This window comes from Lampetra fluviatilis, chromosome 9 (genome assembly GCF_964198595.1).
Source record: "Lampetra fluviatilis chromosome 9, kcLamFluv1.1, whole genome shotgun sequence".
Classification (NCBI taxonomy): Eukaryota; Metazoa; Chordata; class Hyperoartia; order Petromyzontiformes; family Petromyzontidae; genus Lampetra; species Lampetra fluviatilis.
In genome coordinates, this window is record NC_136283.1 from 7,115,523 (window position 1) to 7,127,997 (window position 12,475).

At 43.8% G+C, this 12,475-nt stretch overlaps 1 protein-coding gene across 1 annotated transcript in view; it reads right to left on the reverse strand.

Moving 5' to 3' along the window:
* The window catches only part of LOC144934173 (scavenger receptor cysteine-rich domain-containing protein DMBT1-like), a 127,605-nt gene that overhangs the window by 108,008 nt on the left and 7,122 nt on the right, over nucleotides 1–12,475 (reverse strand). Inside the window, exons 7-8 of the mRNA XM_078859719.1 lie at nucleotides 12,288–12,338; nucleotides 12,128–12,180 (exon numbers count right to left, since the gene is read on the reverse strand). Coding sequence (XP_078715845.1) covers nucleotides 12,128–12,180; nucleotides 12,288–12,338 — 104 coding nt within the window. The remainder of the gene's footprint in view (nucleotides 1–12,127; nucleotides 12,181–12,287; nucleotides 12,339–12,475) is intronic.

Consider the following 12,475-nt stretch of genomic DNA (forward strand, 5'->3'; position numbering starts at 1 on the left):
ATTACCAACGAAACTATATTCAAAATGGTAAATGTGGGTTTATTTGCAATACCAGTTAGCGGGACTAGTAAAACATCGTTTTGTTTACATAGCAAACCTTACGAATTCGTTGCCAGGTGGTGGGTTTAACAAACCCCATTTATATTTACATGACTGCAGGAATTCATATTCTTTGGGTCTTTCGGTAAAGTCACGTAGACTGCATGAAACAAAAAAAATTATAGTTACGCAATCTAACCAGAAAACATGTATACTTTTAGGGAGGTATAGAGTGTTATTCATATTTGAGCAAGGGTCACGCAAGGACACTTTGAACAAATGAATCCACGACAGACAGCTGGTGCATAGCCAGGCGCAGGAAAGCATGGGATTGGTTGAAGACTTGGCTAAAGCGATTTGGTGGCAAACAGAAAATGAGGGGAGAGATCAATGGACATGATTGGTGGAAGGGATGAAGATTAGAAGGACCTCCCAGAATTTTCCAGAATGAAGAGGAGGTTGTACAAAGGGGGTGTGACGTGTCATCAGCACGTTTTCGCTGGGGGAGCGAGCTACCACAAGAGTATGCATCGTGTTGCATGGAACACAGTTATCAAGAACTCGTCTGGACAGCCCTTTAAGATGTAACAGAGTTGTATATTGATAAAATCTGACTAATCTTTAATATGCATTATGCACATGTTTACATAACATGCATATCCTTGCAAATTGTAAGCATCTTGTATGTTGAACTTATTTTCGAACCGTACGTAGCCAACCGTGCAAATTGGAGGCGCAGGGGACGGAAAAACAAACATCTGTTCTAAATACGTTTTTAATCTGTTGTCAAAGTGCATGTCAAAATCTGATCCGAGCATGGATCCAAGGACAAAACAGTGTTACTGCTTTCTGTAATGTGGTGAATTCTTTGTACATGGTTTTATGATTTCGATATTTCAATCGTAAAAAGGTATTGATTTGTGATACCTTGTCCCGTGAAATCGAGCGGCCTTACGAGTGCTGTTTAGAGCGTGAATTGCACATTCTTTCAGAGTGGTCGGATTGTTTCATCATACCTTGCTGAGCCGTCACAGCCTGGATCGTGAGGACGAGGAGAAAAATGACACCAGACATGATGCCCTGGTTTTACTCGCACCTTGGTTTAAACAAAGACAAAGACCCTCCAGTAAAGCCTTCAGACTGTTGGGGCAAGCACTGTTACAGATCACCTATGAAGTCTGACACGGCACAAGAGGGTTGATGGCCACCCCACCAGATTCTCATTTGAGGCAGAGTCGATCGATGCAAGCCCAGAACCAGATCAGATATCAGTCACTGATGTGCGTGTCTGTACACGATTAACAAATTCATAATTATTATTTTAGTTATTGAGAGAAGTACGTTAAAAAAAAAATCCACATTCGACAAAATAGCATTTACCGTTTCCCCCCGCATATAACCTGCAAAAAATAGCGTTTTGTGTAAAACAAATCCGAGATAGCCCGCACGCATTCATATATTTAACGTCGTTACCGCAGCTTAATTCCATCATTAATACGAAGTTTACATGTGTAATACATTCCACTATCAATTGTTAAAATAATAAAGTGCACAAAGAAAACTAACCGGAAACGACCATTTTTTAAAAACAGTTAAGTAGCAAAAATATATACAATAAATATTGTATATACAATAAAGAAAAAACACGTAACTGGTAGATAAGCAAGTACAGATTTAGCACTGGTAGATTGCGCACTGCACAGACAATAGCGGCACTACGGCAACGCCATTGCCTCGCCCCCAACCCCCCCACCTCTCCCGTCGCCGGTAAACAAAGTGCGTCCACTTCAAACAATTTTCGTTTCATTGTACAAACAATTCGAATAATTTAAAACGCCATAACATGTGCAATTTTAGTGCGAGTGGTTTATTCAGCAGTGCTTTAGTCAAAGTTAAGTGTTGCATAGGTGGATCGTCCAACCATGAAACAATTAAAACGCGTTATGACACGTCACGTGCAAAATATTTCTGGGATAGCCCTGCACCTCCATATACCCCGCAGGGTCTTGTTTGTATAAAAGTGGTCTACCCCACGGGTTATATGCGGGAAAATACGGTAATCGAGCCAATGATAGAATGGGATTCAAACTACCATGGTTTGGTTGTCATAAAGCCAGGAAACCGGAAACCACTTGGGCTATCGAGTGTTAATTTAAATGGCAAGAGGTAGGAGTGGGAAAAAAATGCACACTTTTGGATATCGACATCTCAGAACAAACTATGAAGGATTTAATATTGATGCCAAATGATTTGTTCGTGGCTTGAGCTTTAGTCAGGTAGATTACCTTAAACTGCATTGAAAAGCATAAATATATTCTTTTCACCATCCTCGCTTAATTTTTATGTACAATGAACACGATTGAATTTATTAAAAGCTTAAATTTTAACTTAGAATAGGGCTTTATGGACTGCATTGAATTTTATACCATTCACTGTCATAATGTATTTGTACTGCACAGGTTGACAAGGTGTTAGCAAAGCAGCTACGGAATTTCCTGATAAGGAAATAGCCAGACCTTTTACGTCTATACATCAAAGGACATTGTAAGTTGATACAAGAGAAAAGGAGTAATCACTCAAGGTAAAGGCGATCGAAATACGAGGTAACAATGCCTTTCAAATTTTAAATGGTCACTCATTTCGTACACAAAATACTTAGCAAAAATAAAGTAGAGTCAAAAGACGTTCTCACCAGCCTTTGTTGCTTATATGTGACACACACCAAGAGCATGAGGCACACATGGGTATTGCAAATGTATCACATTTGAAAAACTATGTTTGTTTAAAAAGGTGCCACCTTGTGCCGAGGCGATTCTTTAAGGCTTTGTTGAAGTACAAATGTAGGAAATCCCCTTCGAGTGTATAATAATAGCTCGGATGCACTTTCAACGCAAAAACAAGTGGACAATGGGGATAAATAGCTCGGTACAAAATGTGAAAAAGCCCATTTCCCCCCCCTCCCATGTACGCAAGTTACTTTATTAGGTGCTGCATTATGTCAAGGAGCTAGCACCTGGTTTACTGTACGATATACATGCAGCAGATTATACAGCCCAATAAGGTGCACGTTTGGTGCCAACAAAACAGCATGGCAACCCATGACACGTAACGTTTTTCGTGATGCACATTTTAAACGGTGAAGACTAAAAACTAGTCGAATGATAGACAGTGCCACATCCCACCCACCACAAGCTCAACGTCAACATAAATGACCGCAATCGGCTTCTTTTTGTTAAGCGGAAGCCCTACAAAAATCTTACCTACCGCAATACCAGCGCCCTAACACCACCGCCTTTCTTTCCACCAACGATAGTGGCTAGTAGGGAGCCTGTTCTCTTATAGCGGTTTGTGTCGACCTCGTTATACGGGAATTGGCTTCTAAGCGAGTGGCCTGCGATTGACTCGTGCAACTCTCGCGCGCGCAATTAGTCCTGCAGAGAAGAGGCACGCGGTCTGATTGCAGTCACTTCATCTGCATTGTCTTCATTGCGCAGGCATGAAAGCTTTGTTCAACATCAATCAACGACTAATTCCTCGTGAGCCAGAATGTATCGCGTGGTCTGATTATATTTCATGAACGTTTATTACAAAGCCTACATGCAGGCTTTGTTCTAAAATAAAACTACAGAAATTACGTCCAGATGTAATCCTAAAATAAGCACGTGGTCCGAAATACGTTTGATGTTTATATTAACAGAGATAATGTCTTTAAAATAGGTTCTTTCAGCCTTAATGAGGACGTGGTCTGACCTATTTTATGGTGGTTGCTGGAGAATTATACTGGTAGGGACCACCTGGTTCCGCCAGCCCACAGGGGATTATTGTGTCCGTCCGTCCGTCCGTCGTGCATCCAAAAATTGGAGGGGTGGGACATGGTGGAGAGGGGAGAGTGGGGAGGGGCTGGGTAGGTAGGGTGGGGCTGGGTGGGGAGGGGCCGGTCACCCCGTGGTGTCCTTATAAAACTCAACGTTTAACCTACTCACGCCGGCTTGTGCATAATTGCGGAATACACCACGCCGCCGTTGACCGTGGCCATTGACCGAGCAACCCAACGTTCCTACCAGCTCCCTCCGCAGGAATGTGTTAATCTTCTTCCTTAAAAGTTCGGCATACAGACGTATTCACTCACGTTGTATTTACGCTTTATTTCAGCTCGTGGCATCCACGGCACGTGATCTTGTAGCACAGTTTGGTGCAATGTCATCTTCTCTCTCTGTCCAGTTAATGCCTTTCCTCCTCCCGGAGGCCAATGTCTTCTCTCTCTCCTCCAATATTCCTTCTGCTGCACTTACTTTCAGTGAATCGTGAACATCTTTAGCCTCACTTATCCTATATATCGGCTCTTATTAAAATGCAAACCTTAAAATGTCCTTTGAGCTCCTCCACTGCTTTACCACTATACCTGCTACACTGCTTTACCACTATACCTGCTACACTGCTTTACCATTATACCTGCTACACTGCTTTACCACTATACCTCATCCACTGCTTTACCACTATACCTGCTACACTGCTTTACCACTATACCTGCTCCACTGCTTTACCACTATACCTCATCCACTGCTTTACCACTATACCTCATCCACTGCTTTACCACTATACCTGCTACACTGCTTTACCACTATACCTGCTACACTGCTTTACCACTATACCTGCTACACTGCTTTACCACTATACCTGCTACACTGCTTTACCACTATACCCCCTCCACTGCTTTACCACTATACCTGCTACACTGCTTTACCACTATACCTGCTACACTGCTTTACCACTATACCTGCTACACTGCTTTACCACTATACCTGCTACACTGCTTTACCACTATACCTGCTACACTGCTTTACCACTATACCTGCTACACTGCTTTACCACTACACATCATCCACTGCTTTACCACTATACCTGCGACACTGCTTTACCACTATACCTGCTACACTGCTTTACCACTATACCTGCTACACTGCTTTACCACTACACATCATCCACTGCTTTACCACTATACCTGCGACACTGCTTTACCACTATACCTGCTACACTGCTTTACCACTATACCCCCTCCACTGCTTTACCACTACACCTCCTACACTGATTTACAGTGAGGGAAAACAGTATTTGATCCCCTGCTGATTTTGTACGTTTGCCCACTGACAAAGAAATGATCAGTCTATAATTTTAATGGTAGGTTTATATGAACAGTGAGAGACAGAATAACAACAACAAAATCCAGAAAAACGCATGTCAAAAATGTTATAAATTGATTTGCATTTTAATGAGGGAAGGAGATTCTCACCCAATATTTGACGGTACATGGCCCCGTCCATCGTCCCATTGATGCGGTGAAGTTGTTCTGTCCCTTTAGCAGAATAACACCCCCAAAGCATAATGTTTCCACCTCCATGTTTGACGGTGGGGATGGTGTTCTTGGGGTCATAGGCGGCATTCCTCCTCCTCCAAACACGGCGAGTTGAGTTGATGCCAAACAGCTCCATTTTGGTCTCATCTGACCACAACACTTTCACCCAGTTGTCCTCTGAATCATTCAGATGTTGGCAAACTTCAGACGGGCATGTACATGTGCTTTCTTGAGCAGGTGGACCTTGCGGGCGCTGCAGGATTTCAGTCCTTTACGGCGTAGTGTGTTACCAACTGTTTTCTTGGTGACTATGGTCTCAGCTGCCTTGAGATCATTGACAAGATCCTCCCGTGTAGTTCTGGGCTGATTCCTCACCGTTCTCATGATCATTGCAACTCCACGAGGTGAGATCTTGCATGGAGCCCCAGGCCGAGGGAGATAGACAGTTCTTTTGTGTTTCTTCCATTTGCGTATAATCGCACCAACTGTTGTCACCTTCTCACCAAGCTGCTTGGCGATGGTCTTATAGCCCATTCCAGCCTTATGTAGGTCTACAATCTTGTCCCTGACATCCTTGGAGAGCTCTTTGGTCTTGGCCATGGTGGAGAGTTTGGAATCTGATTGATTGCTTCTGTGAACAGGTGTCTTTTGTACAGGTAACAAGCTGAGATTAGGAGCACTCCCTTTAAGAGTGTACTCCTAATCTCAGCTCGTTACCTGTATAAAATACACCTGGGAGCCAGAAATCTTTCTGATTGAGAGGGGGTCAAATACTTATTTCCCTAATTCAAATGCAAATAAATTTATATAATTTTTGACATGCGTTTATTCTGTTTTTTGTATATATGTTGGTCGATTACGTCAAGCTTGAATTGACCATGCTGTATTAATCTTTCAATAATACAATTGAAAAAAAGGATTTGTCAACAGCAGATTTTGGAGGGGGGAGTGAGGGTAGATTTGGAATCGAAATTCAAATCGATATCGTCAATTACTTAAAGAGTAATCGAATGCACAAATACGATTGGAATCGGTCTGTCCTCGGTGAATTAGTTATTGCAACCACGCCCGACCGATGGCCACAAGACTGAATCGACAACTTGTTCATTCAAAAGATCGTCATCAATCTTGATTTGAAGCTTTTGTGACTGCAGGAATCCATACTCTTTGGTTCTTTCGGTAAAGTCACGTTGGTAGAAAAAATAATATATCACGACGTTTTAGTCGCAACGCAAGCAATCGACATCAGGCGGAAAAATAATCTCTTTGCTTGCATTGCGATCGAAACGTCGTGATCTATTTTTTAAATCCTTTATATTAAGTTTGCTTGCTTGCTTACGACCGTGTAAATCTTTCGGTCGTTTTTTAACCCACTTCCCGTGATCCAATCGAGCTGACATTTTCCACACAGACTCGTTGTGCGTGACAATTAATGTTCGTGAAAAAAATTCTAAAAGTTTACACTTTTTAGGCAAACATTTTTTATTTTACATTTATTCAAATAGAACTCATTCATGGATTTGGCTGAACGTCACAGTGTAGGAGCCCAGAGCGTGACCCCTCCACAGGCCGTGGCGGAGTAGCGCAGTTGGTAGTGCCCTCGCTTCCCATGCAAAAGGTTGCGGGATCGATCCCCGCGTCCTCCACAGCCGAATATATTTTTAAATCCTTTATATTAAGTTCACTTGCTTGCTTGCTTGCGCGCTTACGACCGTGCAAATCTTTCGGTCGTTTTTTAACCCACTTCCCGTGATCCAAGCGAGCTGACATTTTGTACACAGACTCGTTGTGCGTGACAATTAATGTTCGTGAATTTTTTTTCCAAAATTTTACACTTTTTAGGACAAAAATATTATATTTAATTACCAATTGCTTAATGGTGGCATGCAATCATCTGACCCATAGGTGGCAGCCATCTCAAGCCAGAGGACGAGAGGACTCTAGCCGCCACGCATAGAAAGGATTTATAGTGAAAAACTTTGTTTTTACGGGTTATACTTGTTTTTTTCTTCCTACGTGACTTTACCGAAAGAACCCAAGAGTATAGATCGTCATCAGTGGACCAATGGTGCCCCACGTGGGCGCGTGACTGGGGACTTCATGAATTTCCTGGCGACATTCACGCGTTTCATTGTTCGCTCCGTCCAGGTTCGGTGTCGCAGATGTATGAATAAATCGCAGGTTGTGTTCATGTTTTATGCCCATATCTGTGGAGTAGGCGTCGATCAAGCATTGTCTGTCATTGCTACCGTGTTACATCGGATTGAAGGAGTGACCGGTGTGTGTGTAATGTTCGGGTCAGGACACATTGGATTTGAAGCTTTCGTGACTGCAGGAATCCATACTCTTTGGTTCTTTCGGTAAAGTTACTTAGGTAGAAAATAATATAAGTCACGACGTTTCGATTGCAACACAAGCAATCATCAGCAGGTGGGCACACCACAGCAAGAAAAATGTTTGCTGAAGTGGTTTTACCACCTGATGATGATTGCTTGTGTTGCAATCGAAACGTCGTGATTTATTTTATACCTACGTGACTTTACCAAAAGAACCAAAGAGTACGTACTGTATTGATATCAGGAATATTACATTGTTTATACTGGTAGGAACGAAGTGAACCAGCCTACAATAGATGATATCGTCCGTCCGTCCGTCCGATGTCCGATTAGGTGTAGCAACATCGCCCCCTACTGCTAGCACTTGGCAGGACCCTACAAAAACCTTTAGACTCAGTGACGCTTTCCTGGCTAAACAAGTGTAACATTCTCTTATAATTCCCTGAGATAGCTTTTATTTAAAACATTTAAATTAAAAATTAACTCACAGCGGCCTAAAGCCTACAGCTAGGCCTAAAGCCGAAACCTAGGCCTCAAACTCTCCCTTCGTATCGTCCGATTAGGTGTAGCAACATCGCCCCCTACTGCAAACACTTGGCAGGACCCTACATAAACCTTTACACTCAGTGAGGCTTTCCTGGCTAAACAAGTGTAATAATACATTGTTTATATTCTTTGGTTATTCGTTCCTACCAGCCCACCCCGCAGGGACCTGTTTAATCAGGCATTTTATATTATAATAAAAACATTAACATGTAGTTTTTTTTAATATACCACGTGTTTTGTTTAAGGGATCTATGTGTGAAGTTTCTATGTTTTATCGCCTTGCGTTTCATGTTGATATTTCGTTCCACGTGTTTTAGGTTTAATTGTGACTGCAGTATATAGTAGACCGTTTCGTGTTTAACTGTGTTGCGAAATACACCTCCAGCGTTTATTGTCAGACTCAACCTGGTTATCTTAATCTGACGTTTATCGATGGCACGTCTCTCATACTGGTCAGGAAATCCGATCATTAGGACTGCATTGCTGCGCTCCATACAAACATATTTTGTTTAGTTTGCGTCGTTTTAAATTCAGATCTCCCCTTGAATTGGAGACGTAGTCTTAACGGGCTATTATCGTTTCCTTGCGGCGTCGCACTGACCGCTCGTTCCAATCCTCCGCGTCGGACAACGCAGGTCGATTGGCCTTGCAGGACGGCATTTTGATGTGGAGGGAAGATATGGTTGTTCGGTGGTGGATTATGGTGCCAGATGCACTGCGGGACGAATTGGTGCTGTATTACATGCAGAGAAGTTATTGCACCTAGGTGTGCAGAAAACTTTACTCACACTGCAACGAGATTGCTTTTGGCCGGGCACGACGGCTGAGATCGCTAGGATTATCCGTGCCTGCCCCCACTGCGCTCGACGGAAACCGGCGCAGCAAAAAGATCTTCCGCCTTTGCGGTCTTTCAGTTACATGCATTAACGAGCTGGTGGCTCTTGATATTCTGGGCCCATTTCCACCCACTCCCCGGGGCAACAAATTCCTTGTGTGGGGTTGGACTATTTATCTCGATGGCCAATGGCGTGGCCGTTGCCCAATCAATCGGAATCCTTCATCACCAATGCGTTTGTGAATGGATACGTTATGGACAAGGGTGCCCCAGGACCATTGCCCTTCCCGCTTGTGACCGAGCTGCTTTATAATCCCACCAAGGCAAAGAGAGAGCGGTGTCAGTCTCTAGGTGGAATGGGGGTTGCAATGGTCTTGCCAGTTTGCCCAGATAGTTTTGCCATGTAGGTTGCGTATGGCATAAAACGGGGTTTTGACAGCCCCCTTGGTTTTAAACTCTATTAAACAGTCTGGGGGCCCACCTCTGCACCACAGTTGAAATAGTCAATAGCCTGAGAACTAGGGACATATCTGGGCACAGCCAGATGGCCTTCATGGTGCCTTGAGGACATCTAGGAGCAGGTCTGGGGAAGAGTTTAAGCCCTCCTTTCATTAGTCAGATGAAGTCCAATCTCCTCTCGTGGATCCGCAGCGTGGCCGGGTAAAGCAACTTTGAGTGCACACGCTTCCCTTTCCATCACCTCTATGTAAATGGAAGTTTCATGGTGCAGTCTTTGAGTTTAGGATGCAATGTGGACTGTGGAACCAAAGGCATTGGATTCCACTAGAAAACACCCTGGGAGTTAATGCCACCAGGCTGGGATCACCAGGTCAAGGCACCCCAGAAAGCTCCAAAGCCAGCCCAAACCCAAGGTGAGCGAATAAAGGTTACAGTACATCCTTCTGTTGTTGGTAATGTGCGCAAGATGGTGCTGGTATTTTTAGGCAGGCAGTTGCATCAATATGCGGGCTCAAATCATGAGGCACTCCCAATTTGAAATGCTCACTGCCACCAGTGGGGCCATGCAGTCTTCCCCCTGAAAGGGAAAGCCATGGCAAGGTCACATGGCCCCCTTGGGTGGATGGTGTGTAGGCCTCCTTATGGCTAGGTTCATGCCACTCAGAAGGGCCCCACCACTCTAAATAATCGTTCAATCTGTGAATATCCCTTAATTTCACACCAAAAACCACCATTCACCAATAAGTCACGTTGCCTTTACCACACTGCCCTTGCCACGGTCGGTGCAGGAGGCCACAACCGTGTTGAAGGCTTTGCAGCATGAATCTGGTAAATGGTACACCCTCGGGGAGGAAAGGGAGTGCCTCCCCAGGGAGGGCTACGCGGAATGTCCTCCCATACCAAATAACGAGGACAATGGGAGAAAGGAGAGAGACATGTTGGGGGGTGGCCTCAGTCTGCAGCCAGGCTCGTCGGCAGAGCAGAGGGCCATGTGACACTCCCCGGAGTAGCAGCTAGGCCAGCTGAGATGGTGCACGAGAGCCAGCTCGGGCCGGCTCCTGCTGCACTCAATGGCTCTGCATCGTGCCAGCTAGCCAATTCCACTACTGGCTCGTGTAGGCCGAGATATTGTACATGTTTTACAGATTTAACTAAAAGCAGTTCAAAGGTGTGGATACGCACAGTAAAAATAGGCATCGAATCCAAGATGGGGTATAGGAAAAGGTACTTTTATTTTAGATACCTGCAACGTAAGAAGCTGCAAATTGACAAGAGCCATTTCCAAAAATACATTTAAACCCAACCCTGCACATCATTAGCAGTTCGTGTAAAAAGACAAACCAGGCATTCATAAATTCAGCTGTGGGGTCAACGCGTAGAACAAATTTAGGAACACTTGGGGAGGCATTTAGGACCCAAAATTGATGGAAAGCGTTTGGGCCATTTCACAGCTAGACACTTGAATTTGTATTTCACGATCAACATTGCGTTTTGACAGTCTCGACACCATGTGTCGTCTGCCACAACAGGATTGTGTACACAACGGATTAGTGTAAAAGTGTTACATGTACAAAAAGCCGTTTCTACCAATTGGTTGCAAATGGCTTAAAAATTGCAAAGTACCAGTTAGCAAATTTCAGACCCTTCAAATTGTGCAATTAAGTGCAGAAAAGCTGTAAGTGGCATTCAAACGTTCATGTAGTGCATATTTAAGTGGTCGTCTTCGAGTGTACAGGTTAAGTAGAGGTAGATTCTGAAAAACAGCGAAGTGAAGAATGGTTCGGGAACAAAAATTAAAAGGACATCTGGGGAATGTGCAACTTGACTCGTATGCCACCTTTCACAATTTACGTGGTGATCGAATGCTAGGTATAAAAATTGCCCCATAATTACCGACAGAGCTGACCAATCCTGCACGCCATGCATGGGCCCTAGCTTTGGCTGTATGGCAAACATTTTTAGCTCTACCTTTGAAGAAAACCTTTTCCATTTTCACCATGGATGTCACTTGACCCGACTTTACTATGTCGAGTCTCAGGTGAACAGGCCCATGGGACTGGTTGAGATAAACAATGGAGCCCACAAAGGGTTCGTTTTACGTCGAAACAAGAAATTGCCAAGCTTAAAATGCAACATCTTTAAAATGCAGCCAGCATAAATATAATTAAATTATTCATGGTCAACTTTAGTGTTGTACAAAAAACACACCAGCACCCTAAAAGTTAAAAGCAAACATTGTTGTAATAAACAATTGTAATGTCAGAAAACACACGTTGGAACTATATTTGAGATGTACATACCACTGCAAACGACACCAGCATCTTCACCATGAACGCAGTTGTGTTGCCCCCATGGCAGATGAGGACAATTTCCTAAAGAGGACTCGGATCCATTGCATGTCACATCATCCAACAAGATGGCACCAATGCCCTGACCAAAGTAGGCATTCGATGGGGCAGAAAGAGCAGCTCCACAGCCGACCTTTCGGCAGACAACCTGGGCATCATTGACGTTCCAGTAATCATCACAGACCGTGCCCCAGGAGCCAGCATAGAGGACCTCCACCCTGCCTTGACATGGGTTTCCTCCTCCAACCAGGCGAATTGCTGATTCTGGGAGTGATTGTTGAAAGTCAAAAGTTTCAGATATAAAATCGCATGCTACCATTTGGAACCAAACTTTCATTCCAGGATGTATCAATTACAAGTTCCAAACTCACCAATCCGTTGAGATGTCGGCTGGCTTTTAGTGGGCGATGAGCTTGTTTGAGCTGCAACCAATGAAGCGAATGTTAAAATGGCGTTTTCCTTTATTAGAGACAAGGACGGTGAAATACACACAATAAACTGTCATTGCAATTCGACCTTTTAATACTAGACACATAAGCACTTAAAGTGAAAATGAAAC